General features: G+C 41.2%; 1 protein-coding gene across 6 annotated transcripts in view; it reads left to right on the top strand.

Moving 5' to 3' along the window:
• LOC144607888 (disco-interacting protein 2 homolog C) overlaps positions 1-20,964 on the top strand; it is a 515,842-nt gene that overhangs the window by 445,317 nt on the left and 49,561 nt on the right. For 4 of the 6 annotated variants that reach the window (XM_078425045.1, XM_078425024.1, XM_078425018.1 and 1 more), the window contains 3 exons: positions 3,276-3,385; positions 8,682-8,780; positions 10,610-10,740. In XM_078425045.1, coding sequence (XP_078281171.1) covers positions 3,276-3,385; positions 8,682-8,780; positions 10,610-10,740 — 340 coding nt within the window. The remainder of the gene's footprint in view (positions 1-3,275; positions 3,386-8,681; positions 8,781-10,609; positions 10,741-20,964) is intronic. The other 2 variants (XM_078425037.1, XM_078425054.1) reach the window with 1 other exon arrangement.

Genomic DNA, 20,964 nt, shown 5'->3' with positions numbered 1-20,964 from the left:
CCTCACAGCGCCAAAGACCCAGGTTTGATCCTGACTTCTGCTATCTGTGTGAAGCTTTCATGCACTCCATGTGAACACGTGCATTTCCTTCGGGTTCTCCGGTTTCCTCCCACATTCCCAAGACGTGCAGGTTTGAAGGTTAATTGGCCTGTGCAAATTGCCCCCTTTGTGGCGGGAGTGGTATGGAATAACATAGATTTAGTGTGAACGGGTGGTCGCCATGGATTTGGTGTGTTGAAGGGCCTGTTTTCATGCTGTATCTCTCAATCAATCAATCAATACCCTTTTTATGTCTATATTCCTATTAACACTCCTAGCCTTAATAGACAATAGACAATAGGTGCAGGAGTAGGCCATTTAGCCCTTCGAGCCAGCACCGCCATTCAATGCGATCATGGCTGATCACTCTCAATCAGTACCCCGTTCCTGCCTTCTCCCCATACCCCCTCACTCCGCTATCCTTAAGAGCTCTATCCAGCTCTCTCTTGAAAGCATCCAACGAACTGGCCTCCACTGCCTTCTGAGGCAGAGAATTCCACACCTTCACCACTCTCTGACTGAAAAAGTTCTTCCTCATCTCCGTTCTAAATGGCCTACCCCTTATTCTTAAACTGTGGCCCCTTGTTCTGGACTCCCCCAACATTGGGAACATGTTTCCTGCCTCTAATGTGTCCAATCTGCTAATTATCTTATATGTTTCAATAAGATCCCCCCTCATCCTTCTAAATTCCAGTGTATACAAGCATAATTGCTCCAGCCTTTCAACATACGACAGTCCCGCCATGCCGGGAATTAACCTAGTGAACCTACGCTGCACGCCCTCAATAGCAAGAATATCCTTCCTCAAATTTGGAGACCAAAACTGCACACAGTACTCCAGGTGCGGTCTCACCAGGGCCCGGTACAACTGTAGAAGGACCTCTTTGCTCCTATACTCAACTCCTCTTGTTACGAAGGCCAACATTCCATTGGCTTTCTTCACTGCCTGCTGTACCTGCATGCTTCCTTTCAGTGACTGATGCACTAGGACACCCAGATCTCATTGAACATCCCCTCTTCCTAACTTGACACCATTCAGATAATAATCTGCCTTTCTATTCTTACTTCCAAAGTGAATAACCTCACACTTATCTACATTAAACTGCATCTGCCATGTATCCGCCCACTCACACAACCTGTCCAAGTCACCCTGTAGCCTTATTGCATCTTCCTCACAATTCACACTACCCCCCAGCTTAGTATCATCTGCAAATTTGCTAATGGTACTTTTAATCCCTTCATCTAAGTCATTAATGTATATCGTAAATAGCTGGGGTCCCAGCACCGAACCTTGCGGTACCCCACTGGTCACTGCCTGCCATTCCGAAAGGGACCCATTTATCCCCACTCTTTGCTTTCTGTCTGTCAACCAATTTTCTATCCATGTCAGTACCCTACCCCCAATACCATGTGCTCTAATTTTGCCCACTAATCTCCTATGTGGGACCTTGTCGAAGGCTTTCTGAAAGTCGAGGTACACCAACCACATCCACCGACTCTCCCCTGTCAATTTTCCTAGTTACATCCTCAAAAAATTCCAGTAGATTTGTCAAGCATGATTTCCCCTTCGTAACTCCATGCTGACTCGGAATGATCCTGTTACTGCTATCCAAATGCTCAGCAATTTCGTCTTTTATAATTGACTCCAGCATCTTCCCCACCACTGATGTCAGACTAACTGGTCTATAATTACCCGTTTTCTCTCTCCCTCCTTTCTTAAAAAGTGGGATAACATTTGCTATCCCCCAATCCGAATAACTATCAGAATAACTGATCCTGAATCTATAGAACATTGAAAAATGATCTCCAATGCTTCCACTATTTCTAGAGCCACCTCCTTAAGTACCCTGGGATGCAGACCATCAGGCCCTGGGGATTTATCAGCCTTCAGTCCCATCAGTCTACCCAAAACCATTTCCTGCCTAATGTGGATTTCCTTCAGTTCCTCCATCACCCTAGGTTCTCCGGCCCCTAGAACATTTGGGAGATTGTGTGTATCTTCCTCAGTGAAGACAGATCCAAAGTAACGGTTTAACTCGTCTGCCATTTCTTTGTTCCCGATAATAAATTTCCCTGCTTCTGTCTTCAAGGGACCCACATTTGCCTTGACTATTTTTTTCCTCTTCACGTACCTAAAAAAACTTTTGCTATCCTCCTTTATATTATTGGCTAGTTTACCCTCGTACCTCATCTTTTCTCCCCGTATTGCCTTTTTAGTTAACTTTTGTTGCTCTTTAAAAGAGTCCCAATCCTCTGTCTTCCCACTCTTCTTTGCTATGTTATACTTCCTCTCCTTAATTTTTATGCTGTCCTTGACTTCCCTTGTCAGCCACAGGTGTCTCTTACTCCCCTTAGAGTCTTTCCGCCTCTTTGGGATAAATTGATCCTGCAACCTCTGCATTATTCCCAGGAATACCTGCCATTGCTGTTCTACCGTCTTCCCTGCTAGGGCCTCCTTCCAGTCAATTTTGGCCAGCTCCCGTCTCATGCCTCCGTAATCCCCTTTGCTGTACTGTAATACTGACACTTCCGATTTTCCCTTCTGCCTTTCCATTTGCAGAATAAAACTTATCATGTTGTGATCACTGCCTCCTAATGGCTCTTTTACCTCTAGTCCCCTTATCAGATCAGGATCATTACACAATACTAAATCCAGAATTGCCTTCTCCCTGGTAGGCTCCAGTACAAGCTGTTCTAAGAATCCATCTCGAAGGCACTCTACAAACTCTCTTTCCTGGGGTCCATTTCCAACCTGATTTTCCCAGTCTGCCTGCATGTTAAAATCTCCCATAACCACTGTAGCATTACATTTGTGACACGCCAATTTTATCTCCTGATTCAACTTGCACCCTATGTCGAGGCTACTGTTTGGGGGCCTATAGATAACTCCCATTAGGGTCTTTTTACCCTTACAATTCCTCATTTCTATCCATACTGATTCAACATCTCCTGATTCTATGTCACCCCTTGCAAGGGAATGAATATCATTCCTTACCAGCAGAGCCATAGAGATGTAGTTTGACTTGATTAGCTTTGGTGACTCAGGATCTACATATTGATGTGGAGAGTATTAACAAGGAGGTGTGTTGTAATTTAGAGAGAATGATTTTGAAGTGACAGAGAGAAACTAAATTGTGGGATCTTCAAATGTTCAAATGCTCGGTGGTAAGTTTACCCATGATCTGCATATGTACAAAGGTCCATTCAGATCCTTAAGTGCATTAATTTCCTTTCAGATGATTTGCCAAAGAGACGGCCTTCCCAAATTTACAAACCCTCCAACCCCGACACTTTGGCCTACCTTGATTTTAGTGTATCTACAACAGGAATGCTGGCAGGGGTGAAGGTAAGATAACACCAAAGTTTTTGTCTCTTGTCTCATGAGTCTTTGTCTATATGAAAACTCGCCCTGCTTTTATATTTCACATCTTGTTTCCATCCCAAATTAGGAATTACGTTTGCAACAGTAGATGTAGAAATAGGGTAACTTTGATGTAGAAATAGGGTAACTTTGACACTTCTGTCCATTTAAGGGCATTTATCTGCAGGAATTGGGTGGCTGGGCTTATTTGGCCATGACCTTCTGCACAGTGGAGCGCTAACCCACAGGACCTGACCCTGTAAGTTGACAAATTGCCAACCTGACTCAGCAGTCTCAGTCAGAGACATTGCCAAGCACAGGTCTATCCCCACAGAGATGGACACAAACCCTCGGCATTATTTTCCAGAGTGAAGCTTCTGCATGCTTAACATTCAATTGACCTTTATCCCATGGCTCATTTGGGAACTAATGACATTGAATGAAATGGAAGGTCAGAAAATATTTACGTTTAATATATCCCTTGCTGTATTGCCAGATTTATGGCCTGACTTGGATTTGACCAGCTAAGTAGAAATATATCGAGCATGTTTTAAATAGTGTTTACATGAATTAAATTAAAATGCGCATACCATATTGTATCATTCATCAACCTCTTTGAAGTGTAACTAAACAAGATTTGCTTTCTCCACATTGTGATTTTTTTTTAACTCATTTGATGAGCCATTTGACTTGGGCTTGCCATTTTGAGACGTCATCATTTATCATTGGATGATGTTATTTTCTCTGCCTGTTATTGTTGGTTGTTTGCTTTCTTTAAATAGCATTTATTGAAAAGGGATTCTATCGGAATGATTTCCTTATCCTTAATCACCATGACTCTGTAAAATGTGCTTTTTAGGTTGTCGCTATGAAACCAAAATCAGACAAGTCAGAGTGTAGAAATCAGGGAGGAAATTAATTATATCAGCAGTTCTGATGATTGCCTACGTAGACATCTTTAAACGGTGAAATAAAAGCTAAAGATAGATGGTAAGATGAATCCCTATTTAAAAAAATCAGTTCTAACTTTTTAAATTATGCTCTCCAAATTACTATTCATTCCCAACTAGAGCAGAAGGAAATCCTAACATTTTGCCGATAACTCAATCACTTTACAATTTAAGTGGTTTGAGCCATTAAGTGCTAACAAGACAATTACCAAGTCAAGCATTGACATAGTGACCTTGATAATATGCTGAATATGATATTATATTGTGAAAAGGATTTTACATCAACTGCAATGCAAACTCTCAGGGGATGTAGGAGGAGAGAAGGAATAAAACATAGAGATAGAATATCAGTTACGATCACATTAAAACCTACCGAATAATGAAAGGCCTAGATAGCGTGGATGTGGAGAGGATGTTTCCACTAGTGAAAGAGTCAAGGACCAGAGGGCACAGCCTCAGAATTAAAGAACGTACCTTTAGAATGGATAAGAAGCAGAATTTCTTTAGCCAGAGGGTGATGAATCTGTGGAATTCATTACCACAGATGGGTGTGGAGGCCAAGTTATTGGGTATTTTAAAGTGGAGATTGATAGGTTCTTGATTAGTAAGGGCATCAAAGGTTATTGGAGAAGGCTGGAGAATAAGTTCATCAGTTCATAAGTTATAGGAGCAGAATTAGCCCATTCGGCCCATCAAGTCTACTCTGCCATTCAATCGTGCCTGATCTATCTTTCCCTCTCAATCCCATTCTCCTGCCTTCTCCCTATAACCCCTGACACCCGTACTAATCAAATAGGGTAGAGAGGGAAAAATAGATCGAATGTTGGAGCAGAATCCACCTAAGTCTTATGATCTTATGATAATATCATCACATGCTTAAAGAGCTTAATAGTCATCTCCTATTTTCCTAAGTAATGACATTGTGAAACAAGGGCTTTTTAAAAAAACATACAATGGGCATTTCTCTAAACTATTATTTAAGATGTTGATACTGCCAGAGACATATTGGAAATATCAATTATTTTTGCAATTATTAAAATTAAAACATCATAGTCAAGATTTAACTTGATAAACTTGCCAAAAGAATTTTAAATGAGGTGTTCAACCTTGAAATTTTCCCAGTGATAATATTAGGCTTAAAAATCCATAATCAATTAATCTGTTGTTCCAAACTAGTATGTTCATATTAGGCAAATGTATAATTTATTTGTCAAGCTGAAAAGTCTACGTACAAACCTTGCTGGTAACACTGTAAACACTGTATTTCCTTGACGTTTCATTGTCATTTTTCAATGTTTGTGCTAAGGTACTCATAAGCATATCTGCAACTGTTAAATGTTTTCCCAATTTATTTTTCAAGTGGAATAAATGCACATTTTAAAATCTCATGAAATGCAATGTTCCTTTAACTGTTCGGTCGGTCAATGTATTGCCTGGTGTGGATTGAAACCACGCAGCTCAGGAATGTCTCAATGTTCTCCTTGTTCTGTACCCGAGTTGTTTCCATCCGTAAAAAGTTGCCCGCTGTAACTCTGCGAGTTTTCAAGATGATGAAAATAAAATTGTAATTGTGGTTTCTGGCCCTGATAGCTTGCCCAGTGACTTCTGCTGTGAAGTTTGTGGTTTATACAGGTCAACACCTGGTTCGGATCAGTTGGAATGCACCCCTCAGTTGAATATTCTGTAAATATTTACAATCTGTGTTCATTTTAAAGAATATCTGATGTATTTGTGCATGTGAAACAGTGCCCAGCATCAGCTGTCTCCTTTGGTAAGAGCGAAGGAACAGTGGGGTGGATGGGGTTTGGGGGGGGGGGGGGGGGGGGTGTATTTTTGAGCAAACTGTTGCAACAGCGTCTAGGCAAAGATAGTATGATGGTGGAACAATGTCACAGCATCCATTAATCAAACTAGCTTAAAAGAAAACAAAAAACCATCTGAGTATTTTTGATGTCCACAGGATGTGGAATCGAACACACCCTTATTTCTCTAGATCAGCTAAATAGTTTGACCGTGACATTGTTCTTGCAACAAGATATTGTGGAAATGATTGTAATTTGTTTTTGTATTCTTTAACTGGCAATGGTTATTGCTATTTTTATGTTTGGATAAATTGAAGTGTTTTATTGCAAAAGAATATTACTCATCTGTATGCTTAAATCTTGTGTCAGTGGGGTTTTGTCTGTGCAACGCAGTACTTTGCAAACTTTCTTGAATAACAAGTAAAATAGTATCAATTATGAAATCTGCAATATGTTACTTACGTGTAGAGAAGTCCCTTTTTTATTAGTTTTACCTTGTAAATTGTAAATTGCTTGCTGTACTCTAATGTCTCAGTGGATTAGCGAATATCTCTTCATGTCTGTGGTTTTGCCTCCAATCCAGAGCAGACTGATGAAGTGAAAGTCACTGACAGCAAGATCTGGTCCGACATACAAGGGCCAACATCACAATTTGGTATTAAATTGGCATTCTGCCATAGAGTGGTTACAGGACCAGTCAGATTAAAGGCTGTTTAAAAGTCCTAGTGTTTGGGCCAGGGGATACCATTTCAGCAGATTACAGAGTATATTAACCAAATACAAATATTTGCTGCTATCACTGGATGCTGATGAAGAAAGGTCACCATTTAGATATGCACAGAAGATTCGCGCACATGAAAAAAGAACTTTTTATTACCCTCATGCACAATTTGTCGAGTATAATCCCCAGATAGTTGCTTGTTCATAAATTCATAAGTGATAGGAGTAGAATTAGGCCATTCTGCCCATCAAGTCTACTCCGCCATTCAATCATGGCTGATCTATCTCTCCCTCCTAATTCCATTCTCCTGCCTTCTCCCCATAACCCCTGACATCCGTATTAATCAAAAATCTATCTATCTCTGTTAAAAATATCCATTGATATTTGTATCAACAATATTTCCATAGCCAAAAGCTGAGATTCAAATAATGGCAAATTAGATGATTATATTGACTTGCAAACAAAAATTGCAAATTTAAGGCTGTGTAATTTAGTTGTGAGCTTTCTTGATAACATTTGCAAAACTGTATAAGTGGAATCCTGAACATTCATTTAATTTGTAAAAGAGCCCAGGTTTGGATGTTTGTGTGCTTTCCTTTATCCCCATTGGCTGAGCAATGGCATTTTCTTGAGTTATAGCATTACAATTACATGATAATGTAATTATTTTAGGTAAGGCATTATAAAGATTTGAATGAATAAAATAACTGGATTTGCTTCTACAACTCTGTTATCTTAATCTTGCAGAATTGTTCCAGCTCAAGCTTTAGTCTTCGGCAAATTTTATTTAAACTCTCAGTGAGTTCAGAGCACATATTAACGGTCCAAAGCTTAGGTATCACTTGTTTCAATTTGAAAATGCACAAAATTCTTGAAACTATTGTTATTTTGCATTAAGTATGCCAATGATCCAAGAAACTGTGTGCAGAACGACAGCTGGAGCTGTTCTGGTTTTTAATCTTTATTGCGGCCTTTGGAATTCATCTTGGAGCATGAGAGCAGCCAGTGGCAGACATCAAGGACTCTGTTAATTGCCAGTTGTCCAGTTGCAGCAGCAAGTCCACTGCAGTCAAATACGCTTCCATTTTGCGCTCCCTAGATTGGACTAAGATTGAATTCTCTGATGACTTTGTCATCACCGTGCTTGTGGGACTTTCATTACTCATCATAGGTCTGGATTCATGCAGAGGCTTGCAGAGTGGAGAGGTCTTTTTGCACTGTTTATTTTACATTTTGAGCACAGATCTCTGCATGATTAATAATTAAAAGCGTGTTTATCTTAATTGACCATAAAAATCTCCAAGATATTCGTTAGCATTGAGACAACAGTCTTTTTTTCCCCCCGTTTGTCCAAGGTCCCTGATAAATTAATTTGCATCACAAAGCAATTGGAGGAAGATTACAGTGCGTTTGTTTGCACTGAGGAGGAGAATGGAAATAATTCCATTCTCCCTTGATCTCAAAATGAAACAGCCTGTTCTCAAATGAGAGAATGGAATAATTTGGCCTGTGTAGATCTCCACAGACAATTGCAGTGTTGTGCATTGATATGAAGACGCACTTCAGCAGTGTGGGAAAGATACCCCTCTCAATCAAAGTAAAACAACTTCACTGTACTTAACAGTTCTTTCTCTCCTAGGGGAAAACCAAAGTATGAATGTTGATAAAGAAATCTGGGATTAGAATTAAATTGTCCCACTTGAGATTCTTAACCTTTTGCGTTGCAGCTGAAACAGTTCCATTGTGTAAAATGTAATGGCTTTCTTATGTGCAGACTACTAAGAATTCTTAGTTTGAATTAAATGTAGAAAAACTACTGCTGGGAGGTTGAAGACTCTTACACAGGAGCACCTGGCATATATACACAAGCCTTGCCCTCTATTTCCATCAATCAGTTCACTCATAATGTGAGTCCTTTGATAGACTATTGCTATTTTTATTCATGAAAGCCATCTCTTCTGCTATATGATTGTTAGTCAACCTTCAAAGAAATGTTTGCATCCCTAAATGCTGTTTTTGGATGATTATGATTTTATATTATTTGGATTTTGTGAATTTAATGTATTTTCTATTGTTAACATTAAAGTAATAGAAAATGGTGTTATTCTTCAAGCTAATTGATAAACTGGTTTAGCTGTTTTTAATAAATATGTGTAGTTGATCATTTTCTCTGGTTGTAACACAGCTAATAGTAGATCTTAAAATATTAAAAGATTCCAGATAAATGAAAACTCAGAAAATAATTACCAAACTTGGTCTCTGATCTATATTTGAAATACATTGTCCAATTAACAGGTTGAATCATTTTGAAATTAAAATTTCATTACCTCAGAGGTTTCTAAATATGAATCATTTTGAGTATATCCTATAATTTCTTTTTTGATTCTACACAGTATTATTGTTACATAGCATTTACAGTATAGCTAAATTTTCTTTCTATGTGCATTTTTTTTAATGATGATTCATTTTTTTCAGAATGCATACCTGTATTTGTACACATGATAAATTTCTATCATGAAAATTGCAAATACTTACTTTGTAGCACAATCTATAAATTGTAATTTAAATACAGCACAACTTTGCATGCTTAAGAGAGATCAGAAGTCAACTTAAAAATGTATTAGAATGCTTTAATTTATAATAAGAGCTTTTAGAAGCCCTTCCTGCAAAACGTGAGAGTAAGCCCAAACAGAGTCCCAATCCCAATTGGGATGTGGACACAGCAGGGTTAGCTGGTGGATGATAGCATTCTGCAGGTGGGATTGACTGAGATATTGGGCCACTTAGTGTGCATGTTTAATCATAACACACATGATGGTCAACCTTTAACGTAAAATGTCACGACATTGTATAAGACGTTGGTGAGACTGCATTTAGAATATTATGTTCAGTTCTGGGCACCATGTTATAGGAAAGATATTGTCAAGCTTGAAAGTGTACAGCGAAGATTTACGTGGATGTTGCCAGGACTAGAGAGTGTGAGCTATACGGAGAGAGGTTGAATAGGCTGGGTCTCTATTCCTTGGAGCGCAGGAGGAGGAGGGGTGATCTTATAGAGGTGAATAAAATCATGAGAGGAATAGATCGGGTAGAGTCTCTTGCCAGTGTAGGAGAATCGAGGACCAGAGGACATAGGTTCAAGGTGGAGGGGAAAAGATTTAATAGGAATCCGAGTGGTAACTTTTTCACACAAAGGTTGATGGGTGCATGGAACAAGCTGCCAGAGGATGTAGTTGAGGCTGGGACTATCCCAACGTTTAAGAAACAGTTAGACAGGTACATGGATAGCACAAGTTTGGAGGGATATGGACCAAGCGCAGGCACGTGGGACTAGTGTAGTTGGGACATGTTGGCCGGTGTGGGCAAGTTGGGCCGAAGGGCCTGTTTCCACGCTGTATGACTCTATGACTATGTTGGAGGATAATCTTTTTTTCTAAAGATCATAGATTACGCTAGGTTTCTGGTAGCCTCTACCAGTATATGTAGCAGTAAATATGCACTTTGTAAACCAGTCAGTCTGGAGGGAGAAAAGCAGTTTTGCAAGAGTGTTAAATTATTTATCGTTATAAATATGTCTAAGTGCATTTTTTAAAAATTTAAATGAGTTAAATATGCTGTATGGAAGCATAGTATTTATCTTACACTAATGCATTGTTGAGGGAAGTTGCCAGTTGTAGAGGAAATGTTATTATGGAGATGTTGGGACTTCTAATGAGACCTTTCTTTTGCCTGGCAGATGTCCCATGCAGCAACCAGTGCCTTGTGTCGATCAATTAAGCTGCAGTGTGAGCTCTATCCATCTCGAGAAGTAGCAATCTGCTTGGACCCTTATTGTGGACTTGGATTTGTTCTTTGGTGCCTCTGCAGGTGAGAAGCTGACCATTCAGTCAATGTTCCCAATTACCCGCCGTGGTAAAATTAACACCCAAGGACAGAATGAACCTCACTGGTTTGTCACCATTTGTGTACAGAATTTCGAGAGGCCTTTATGTAGAGTGAAGAGGAGAAATGTATTTCCCTCAGTAGAAAGGATAACAACTGGTGTGTAGATTCAAGTTGGGTAGGAAGGAACTGCAGATGGTAGTTTGCACCAAAGATAAACACAAGTTGCCTTACCCGCTGAGTTACTCCAGAATTTTGTGTCTATCTCTGGATTTAAGTTAATTGGTAATAAGATGAGAACTCCTCCCTTTTGCAAAAGCACTTTCTTCTAAAAAGTCAAGTCGACTTTATTGCCATCTGCACAAGCTTATAAGTTCATCAATCATAGGAGCACAATAGACCCATTTGACCCATTGAGTCTACTCCGCCATTCAATAATGCCTGATCTATCTTTCCTTCTCAACTCAACCTTCGACAAGGTCCCACATAGGAGATTAGTGGGCAAAATTAGGGCACATGGTATTGGGGGTAGGGTACTGACATGGATAGAAAATTGGTTAACAGACAGAAAGCAAAGAGTGGGGATAAATGGGTCCCTTTCGGAATGGCAGGCAGTGACCAGTGGGGTACCGCAAGGTTCGGTGCTGGGACCCCAGCTATTTACGATATACATTAATGACTTAGACGAAGGGATTAAAAGTACCATTAGCAAATTTGCAGATGATACTAAGTTGGGGGGTAGTGTGAATTGTGAGGAAGATGCAATAAGGCTGCAGGGTGACCTGGACAGGTTGTGTGAGTGGGCGGATACATGGCAGATGCAGTTTAATGTAGATAAGTGTGAGGTTATTCACTTTGGAAGTAAGAATAGAAAGGCAGATTATTATCTGAATGGTGTCAAGTTAGGAGGAGGGGGAGTTCAACGAGATCTGGGTGTCCTAGTGCATCAGTCAATGAAAGGAAGCATGCAGGTTCAGCAGGCAGTGAAGAAAGCCAATGGAATGTTGGCCTTCGTAACAAGAGGAGTTGAGTATAGGAGCAAAGAGGTCCTTCTACAGTTGTACCGGGCCCTGGTGAGACCGCACCTGGAGTACTGTGTGCAGTTTTGGTCTCCAAATTTGAGGAAGGATATTCTTGCTATGGAGGGCGTGCAGCGTAGGTTCACTAGATTAATTCCCGGAATGGCGGGACTGTCGTATGTTGAAAGGCTGGAGCGATTGGGCTTGTATACACTGGAATTTAGAAGGATGAGGGGGGATCTTATTGAAACATATAAGATAATTAGGGGATTGGACACATTAGAGGCAGATAACATGTTCCCAATGTTGGGGGAGTCCAGAACAAGGGGCCACAGTTTGAGAATAAGGGGTAGGCCATTTAGAACGGAGATGAGGAAGAACTTTTTCAGTCAGAGGGTGGTGAAGGTGTGGAATTCTCTGCCTCAGAAGGCAGTGGAGGCCAGTTCGTTGGATGCTTTCAAGAGAGAGCTGGATAGAGCTCTTAAGGATAGCGGAGTGAGGGGGTATGGGGAGAAGGCAGGAACGGGGTACTGATTGATAGTGATCAGCCATGATCGCATTGAATGGCGGTGCTGGCTCGAAGGGCTGAATGGCCTACTCCTGCACCTATTGTCTATTGTCTATTGTCTATTGTCTATTGTCTAACCCCATTCTCCTGCCTTCTCCCCATAACCCCTGACACCCCTACCAATCAAGTGTCATGTAAGGTGAAGTAGAGGTTCAATGAAAATGTGAATCGAGGGTAGAGCCTCACTGGCTGTCAAAGCCATCCTGTGAGAGCAGTCAAATGTTTTCCTCCGATACAAACTTCCAGTTATTCCTGGGCACCATAAATTGTTGAAAGCCCGGCTTCCCAGCAAAGACTTGACCAGGACCACACCGGATAAAAGTGCAGCTATTCGAAGCTCTGTCCCTTTGTTACTTTTCTACCTTTTGTTGACATCCACGAGTCTCCACATGGATGTGTAATCGACCACATTTCTCAGCACAAGCCACACTTGATCTGATGTGCAACTGGCAACCAGACGCGATCATTAATAAACCTTGGCATTTGCAGGCTGGCACGTTCAGACAAGTTCTACAACACTCTTGGGAAGTAAATTAACGATCCCAGAGAAATCCCTTGGATGTACAGTTCATGATGGCACGATGTCAGCCACTGTTGATCCTACGGATTTCTGCTCTGTGTTTTGGTTGAGAGCAATTAACTCGTCGTTCCATTGGCAAGCCACTGAATTGCAGAATCAGCAGAGAACAGGAGGAGCCATTCAGTCCATCAAGCACATACCAGCAGATTCAAGGACAGCTTCTTCCCCGCTGTTATCTGACACATGAACGGGCCTCTCATGTGTTTGGGATGAATTTCCAATCTGCCTTGAAGCAGCCATTGACTTTTAGACTTTAGATTCTACGGATACAGCCCGGAAACGGGCACTTTGGCCCAACGAGTCCGTGCTGACCAGCGAGCACTAGCACTACCCTGCACTCTAGACACAACACACAATTTTATCCAAGCCAATTAACCTGCAAACCTGTACGCCTTTGGAGTGTGGGAGGAAACCGGAGTGTCCGGAGTAAATCCACGCGGTCACAGCTAGAAGGTGCAAACTCCATACAGACAGCACCCGTAGTCAGGATTGAACCTGGGTGTATGGTGCTGTAAAGCAGCAATTCTCCTGCTGCGCCACAGTGCCGCCCCATTGCACTTTTTTTCCATCTGCACTTTCGCTCAAGCTGTAACACGATATGCTGCGCTGTGTTTATTTTCTCTTTCGCACGACCTGATCTCCTCATGTAGGGTATGATTTGCCTGGAGAGCACGCAAAAAAAAGCGTATGATTGTATCTCAGTACTCAGGACAATAATAAACAAATAACAATATCAGTCCGTCACAGAGCAATCAAATTTATCCCATTCCTTCGAGTCCACAGTTTATCTTTCTTCCAATCGTTTATCCAGTTGCAGTTTGAAGGGCATTGCATTCCAGGTTATAACCACTCTTTGTGTAAATATCAAAGTGTTGGGCCGTGTAACTGTGGTTTTTATTTTACCGATCATTCCTAATTAATTTCCTTTGCTTCTATTTATCCTTTCTAACCCTGTCAAGGTTTTGCAAGCGCTGTAAGGCAGCAACTCTACCGCTGTACCACCGTGCCACTCAATTGTTCCAATAAATCCTTTCTGCAGATGCCCAATGGTCTTTGCATCATTCCCAAATGCAGCGACATAGCATTGTGTGTAGGACTCCATTTCTGGTGCAGCAAATGGTTTCCAAGGGTTCGATTTAATTTCATTGCTTTTGTGTCTTCCACGCTTACTTCATGGAATCATTTGCAGCCTGGACATTGTGGGCTGAAGGGCCTATTCCAGTACTGCACTGTTCAATATTCTATGTCCTATGCTCTATTAACTTGACCGGCCCAAAATCATTGAAAGCAAACTATCAAATTCTTAATTGAATTCACATTAATTCAATTATCTCCATTTAATTACTTCAAATTGAGTCTGAAGTAGTGTCCCAACCCAAAATGTCACCCATTCTTTTTCTCCAGAGATGCTGCCTGACCCGCTGAGTTACTCCAGCACTTTGTGTCTATCTTTGGTATAAACCAGCATCTGTAATTCTTTGTTTCTACTCTCTATCAAATTCTTCTGGAAGATGTGCGGCCTTGTTGTAATCACTGGGCTAACACGCTTACATGCTTTAAACTCGAGGTTAAATGCTTTACCGTTTACATGCTTTAATCCCCTGTCTATATGTTTTGTATTGTATCGCACTGTTGAATTGTATTGTACTGTATCGTATTGTACTGCACTGTCATCCCCTGTCTATATGTTTTGCATTTGTATTGCACTATGGCCCCCGGAGGCACTAGGTTTTGTTCCATTCGTTGCGTGATCTGTAAGGAGTGAAATGACAAAAAACTTAACTAAACTAAACTAATGACAATTTGAGGCAATTGCAGCGTTCTTGCTTTGAACCAGAAGCTAGTAGCTTCAACAATCATCCTAGACCTTGATCAAATAATGTAAGCTGATACTGCAGAACAGCACCCAGGAAACAAAAGCGCTGCATGCGACAGGACACCAAAGCCCCAGTTACTTGTTCAGACATAAAACGTTCCATGGTCTAATCAAGGGAGCATAATGCTCTCTAAAGTAGCCTTCCCTCCACCGGCAACTCCAGCAACCAGCGATGCCATGTAAAAGGAAGTTTAGTTTAGTTCAGAGATACAGTGCAGAAGCAGGCCTGTCGGCTCACCGAGTCCTCACTGCACATCGATCACCCGTACACTAGCTCTATGTCCTACACACTAGGGGCAGGTTTTTACAGAAGCCAATTAACCTACAAACCTGCACGACTTTGGAATGTGTGAGGAAACCAGAGCACCCGGAGAAAACCCACGCAGTCACAGGGAGAACGTACAAACTCCATGCAGACAACACCCATAGTCAGAATTGAACCTGGGTCCCTGGCGCTGTGAGGCAGCAACTCTACCACTGTGCCGCCCTGAATATTTTGTCGCATGACCAGTGGGAACACATTGGGATTTACATGTACTGTATGCATGTCCCTTATTTTCCTCCCTGTAATAGATTTTTTTTTCTCTCATATTTTTCATATTTCAGATACAGCGCGGAAACAGGCCTTTTCGGCCCACCAAGTCCGCACCGCCCAGCGATCCCCGCACATTAACACTATCCTACACACACTAGGGACAATTTTTTACATTTACCCAGTCAATTAACCTACATACCTGATCTGATCTGATCAAATTATCCCTGATGCTATTACGTATTTGATCAGCACCATTTAAATTGTATGTTATTGATTACTTGACTTTTTAAAGTGTAATTTGTCTTTTCCAGACCTTCCCCCAAAAGGAAGGTTCCTAATTTTGTGACTTTAAAATGTTTCCTTTCCATGCTCGTTGTTTTTCAGTGCAGCAAGCAAAATATTATGCTCCTTTTAACTTGCACAAACGCATGAGTAATATTCTGTATCATGTTGTTTGCCCTAATTAGGTATTAGATTGAAAGCATTGAAATCGCTGGAAAAAAAACTGCCCATTGTAATCATCTTTTCGATGACTTTTAAATCCAGCAGATCAAAAGGTCAGACCCAAAGGAATGCTATATTTAATTAATCTCCTAAAACTGACAATTACTGACTTTCCCAGACAGAGTGGAAGTGCTTGGAAAGTACCAGATGGCCGAGTTACATTAGGAAAGTCTGTTACAAGTTACTCGTATGCAAACCATTCACGTCCGAACAATCCCTAAATTGTTGAGAGAGTTCTTATGTGTTATTGATCTCACCACCGACTATCTGTGATGCACAACAACAATATATGCAGTGTCTAGCTTTCATATTTTAATTCTGACCAGTATAATACATATTTATGCAAACACAAGGAACAGATGCCGTTTTACAAAAAAAGACACAAAGTGCTGGAGTAACTCAGTGGGTCAGGCAGCCATGGGTCAGGTTTCGGGCCCAAATGTCACCTATTCATGTTCTCCAGAGATGCTGTCTGACCCGCTGGGATACTCCAGTATCTTGCAATATTAATGCAATATTTATCGATTTTCTTATTGGATTTATTTTTTTAAGGCAAGGCTGCTTCATTTGGCCTGTGGCATCAGTTTCATTTGCAGATATGAGTTGGCTCATTCTGGTACATACGCAAAGCCAATAAACTAATGACTAATGTTTTCCTGAATCAAGTTCTGGTTAATCCGGGGATGCTGTTTTTGAATTTCCTTAAATGTATATGCAAACATTATGTTGGCATGGTTAAGATTGCCAAGTATATGTTTGTAATAAATAAATTGTTCCCGCTGGGTTTCCAAAATCAAAAACAGAAGTAATAGTCATAGTAGTTAACAGAAAACTTGTCAGCTTATTAAAACGTTATGTTGATTGGGACAGCAATGTTTGGGACTGATGCTGCTTACAAGTGATCTTCATCTAGAACGTAGAACAGTACAGCACAGGAACAGGCCCTTCGGCAGACATTGTTCATACTAACCAAGATGCCAAACTGAACTACTCTCCTCTGCCTGCACATAGGTTAACCTATGAAGAGCGTTTGTTGGCACTGGGCCTGTACTCGCTGGAGTTTAGAAGAATGAGGGGGGGACCTCATTGAAACGTACAGAGTAGTGAAAGGCTTGGATAGAGTGGATGTGGAGAGGATGTTTCCATTAGTGGGAGAGTCTAGAACTAGAGGTCATAGCCTCAGTCAAAGTGTTGGAGTAACTCAGCAGATCAGGCAGCACCTCTGGAGACCATGGACAGGTGGCATTTCGGTTGAGACCCACTGATGGATCACCCCGCACATCTGACTGGCACAAGGCCGAGACCCACAGTGTCAGTGCCAGGAGACACAGCACCAACGTTCACTCCCTCCCTGTTCTCTCTGAAGCCGGGACCACTGGCTGCTGCAGACCCGCACCACAACTCGGCCTCTCCCAGGCCGCACCTACTGCCGCTACTGCTGGCCCGCACAGCTTCCTCAGCTGCCTCCAGGCAGCGCCTGCCACTGTCACGCTGACCCTTACCTGCACTCCAGCCACAGGTAATGCCTTCGCCGATGCTCGCCTCGCCCCTGATTACTGGGGCTGTCAACCCATCTGGATTCCAAACCAAGAGTCTGAAGATGGGTCTCAACCCGAAACGTCACCTATCGAAGTTCTCCGGAGATGCTGCCTGACCTGCTGAGTTATTCCAATGCTCTGAGTCCTTTTGTGCATTAACCACCATCTTAATGAACTCCATTACCCCACCCCCCCCCCCCCTCCCCATGGTCCATTATAAAGAGGCTTTACTGTATTTTGTATGGTGATTTAAAGTTTAGAGTTAAGATGAAAATGCTTATGGTCTACTAAGCAAAATTAATGTTTATGGAAATTGTAATAGAACATTAGAAATAGAAACATCAGCCGGCTATTTGATCCCTGGTGCCTGCATTGCTATTCAGTTAGGTTTTTGGAGCTCTTTTACCTCACCACACCTGTTACTTCCTGGGTTTCAGTGGCTAAGTGGGTGATACAGTGATGCAACAGGGAGACTCGATCCTGACCCCAGATGCTGTCTGCATGGAATTAGCCTGATTTCCCTGTGAGCATCCTACCAACAAGTAGAGAGCTGTCCTGAGCTACTATCAGCCTCCTTGGAGACTCTCGGACTATCTTTGATCAGACTTTACTAGACTTTATCTTGCTGCTTTCTGTCCGTTAATGAATTCTTAGTCCATGAACCCAATTATTGTGCAATCTTATTTGATTCAATCTTCTCTTTGTAGCACCTCTCAAAGACCAGATGCACCACACTTACCTCTTCTTACATGCGGAAACATCAGATTAGTTCAACGGGATCTCCGTTTCATATGTTCATGTTGACTCTGCCCAATCCTATTATCACAGTGGCCATATTACCTCTTCCTTATAAAGAGATTCTAGTGTTTTTCTTGACACTGATATCAGGATAATTGATCCTTGGTTCCTTATTTACTCTCCCCCTCATTTCATAAATAGTAGGAACGATTCTCGACTGTGTGGAAATTTGGAAAATGACAGCCAGTCCATCCATTGTCATGTCTTGACCAATCTGAAGAAGGGTTTCCACCCGAAACGTCACCCATTCCTTCTCTCCAGAGATGCTGCCTGTCTCGCTGAGTTACTCCAGCTTTTTGTGTCCATTGTCTCCTCTTGCTTCAAAATTCTAAGATCATGTCCTGGGGATGCATTACTTTTCATACCATTAATTTCCCCAACGCTAATTTTTCACTGATGCTGATTTCTTTGAGCTTCTCGTTTACTCTTATTCTGTGGCTCTTCAGTATTTATGAGAGATTTACTATGACCTGTCCCAGATATTTGTTTAATTTGACGTGAATTTCCTCATTCCCCAATATAATTTCTCCTGACTCAATCTGTTAGGGACTCGCATTGACTTTTGCTAAGCTCTTCCATTTCATCTATCGATTGATGCTCGTGCAGTCTGTTTATGTTTCCCTCTGGCCAGTTCTCATATTCTACTTTCCTTTTTCTCATCAGTACCCATCGATTCTAATTTAATTTACGGACACTTCATCTCCAGTTTACTGTGCCTTGGTGGTTCAAATCCTCATTCAGATACGTATTAAACATTGTGAGAGTAGCTGACTCCAACACTTGCTCAAGTACAAAAATATTGTAATTACCTAATTAAGCATTATTTAACCGGTATAATTGTCAAGTTTCTAAAACTCATTGTTTCTATTGTTAAGACGGCATTGCACAGAATTAGAAAAGGGAGCCCACAACTAGTGGTGCTGCCTCAATACTTGCAGCACTCAGCTTGACTTCAGGTTAAGCTTTTGCGATAATTAAAATCTGAGTGGCCAGGGAAATATTATTTCTGGTGTAGGACATCGAATTGCCTGATATTTCTGAAGCTCTGATAATTAAAGTAGCAACTTACCTTTGCCCCATGACTCCATAGACTTTAAAAATATTTATACAAATCCCTACTAAATGATACATCATCTCTTTCACAACTTCCACCTGTTAAAAAAAAAAGTAAATGTTCTTAAAATCCTTTGTGAGCAAGGAACGGTTTTAATTTCCCTCCTAGTTACCACTTCTTCAGCATTTAGGGACAGCCTTCACTATTGGCTCTCCCAAAACCTCTCGAAGTTTGAACGTTTTCAGAAAGGGCGGAATGGTAGGGCAACTGTAGAGTTGCTGCCTTACAGCACCAGAGACCCGGGTTTGATCCTGACTATGAGTGTTGTCTGTGCGGAGTTTGTACATTCTCCCTGTGACCGCATGGGTTTTCTACGGATGCTCCAGTTTCCTCCCACACTCCAAAGAAGTGCATGTTTGTAGGTTAATTGGCTTCTGTAAATTGTTCCAAGTGTGTGGGATAGAACTAGTCTCCGGGTGATTGCTGACTCGGTGGGCCGAAGGGCCTGTTTCCACGCTGTATCTCTAAACTAAACAAAACTAAACATATGACAGTACAGCACAGGAACAGGCCCTTCCACCCATGATGTCTGTGTTTAACATGATGTCAAATTAAACTAATCCCTTCTGAATGCACATAATCTACCCCCCTTCATTTCCTATATATTCAGGTATCCATCATGTGTTTTTATTGGATTCCATCAAAAAGGTTCCACCTTTACAAATGTTTCCTCTTGGCACTAATCTTTAATTCATGTCATAGTTCGTTGATGAACCCATTCCTGGGCATTGATATATGTGTGTGCTCATAACTGTACATATGCTCTAACTAATTGTGAATCTAATATTTGGTACAAGTTAAACTTTTTTTTTTTTAGATTCAATGTATCAATTAAAATGATATGTAATTTTATATAAAAGATCTATTTATCTCCATTGTTAATCCTTTTCTCCAACTTGTATTTAAGATATTCTACAAGTACTTTCCCAAGTATCTTCTGAAGATGCTTCATTAAGTTGTATTGTTCATTTATCTGTCTTTTGCATTAACGAAGCACCAGAATAAATTCTTGAATTGGGTCTTATTTGTTTATTAGAAAAACTACTTTCTGCCACCAGTCAATCTCTCCAATCTCATGCGCCATTATATCCATTGCATTCATGGCAATTGACAACGAGGGTGTTCTGGCTCCGGTGAGGAGTGTTCTGGCTCAGAGGAGGTTTACAAGAATGATTCCAGGAATGAGTGGGTTAGCATACAATGAGTGTTTGACAGCACTGGGCCTGTACTCGCTGGAGTTTAGAAGGTTGAGGGGGGACCTCATTGACACTTACAGAATAATGAAAGGCATAGTTAGAGTGGATGTGGAAAGGATGTTTCCACTGGTGGGAAAGTCTAGGACCAGAGGTCATAGCCTCCGAATTAAAGGGCGCTCTTTTAGAAAGGAGGTGAGGAGGAACTTCTTTAGTCAGAGGGTAGTTAAACTGTGGAACTCATTGTGGAGGCCAAGTCAGTGGATATTTTTAAGGCAGAGATGGACAAATTCTTGATTAGAACGGATGTCGAGGGTTATGGGGAGAAGGCAGGAGAATGGGATTAGGAGGCAGAGATCAGCCATGATTGAATGGCGGAGCGGACTCGATGGGCCGACTGGCCTGGCTCTACTCCTATAACTTGTGCACTTGTGAACATCTGAAATATATTTTTTTAATTCACGAGGAAAAGTTTTAGGTTAGA

Source organism: Rhinoraja longicauda, chromosome 2 (assembly GCF_053455715.1).
Source record: "Rhinoraja longicauda isolate Sanriku21f chromosome 2, sRhiLon1.1, whole genome shotgun sequence".
Classification (NCBI taxonomy): domain Eukaryota; kingdom Metazoa; phylum Chordata; class Chondrichthyes; order Rajiformes; family Arhynchobatidae; genus Rhinoraja; species Rhinoraja longicauda.
Note: the sequence above shows the minus strand (reverse complement) of the source record. Positions and strands in the feature narration are given on the sequence as shown.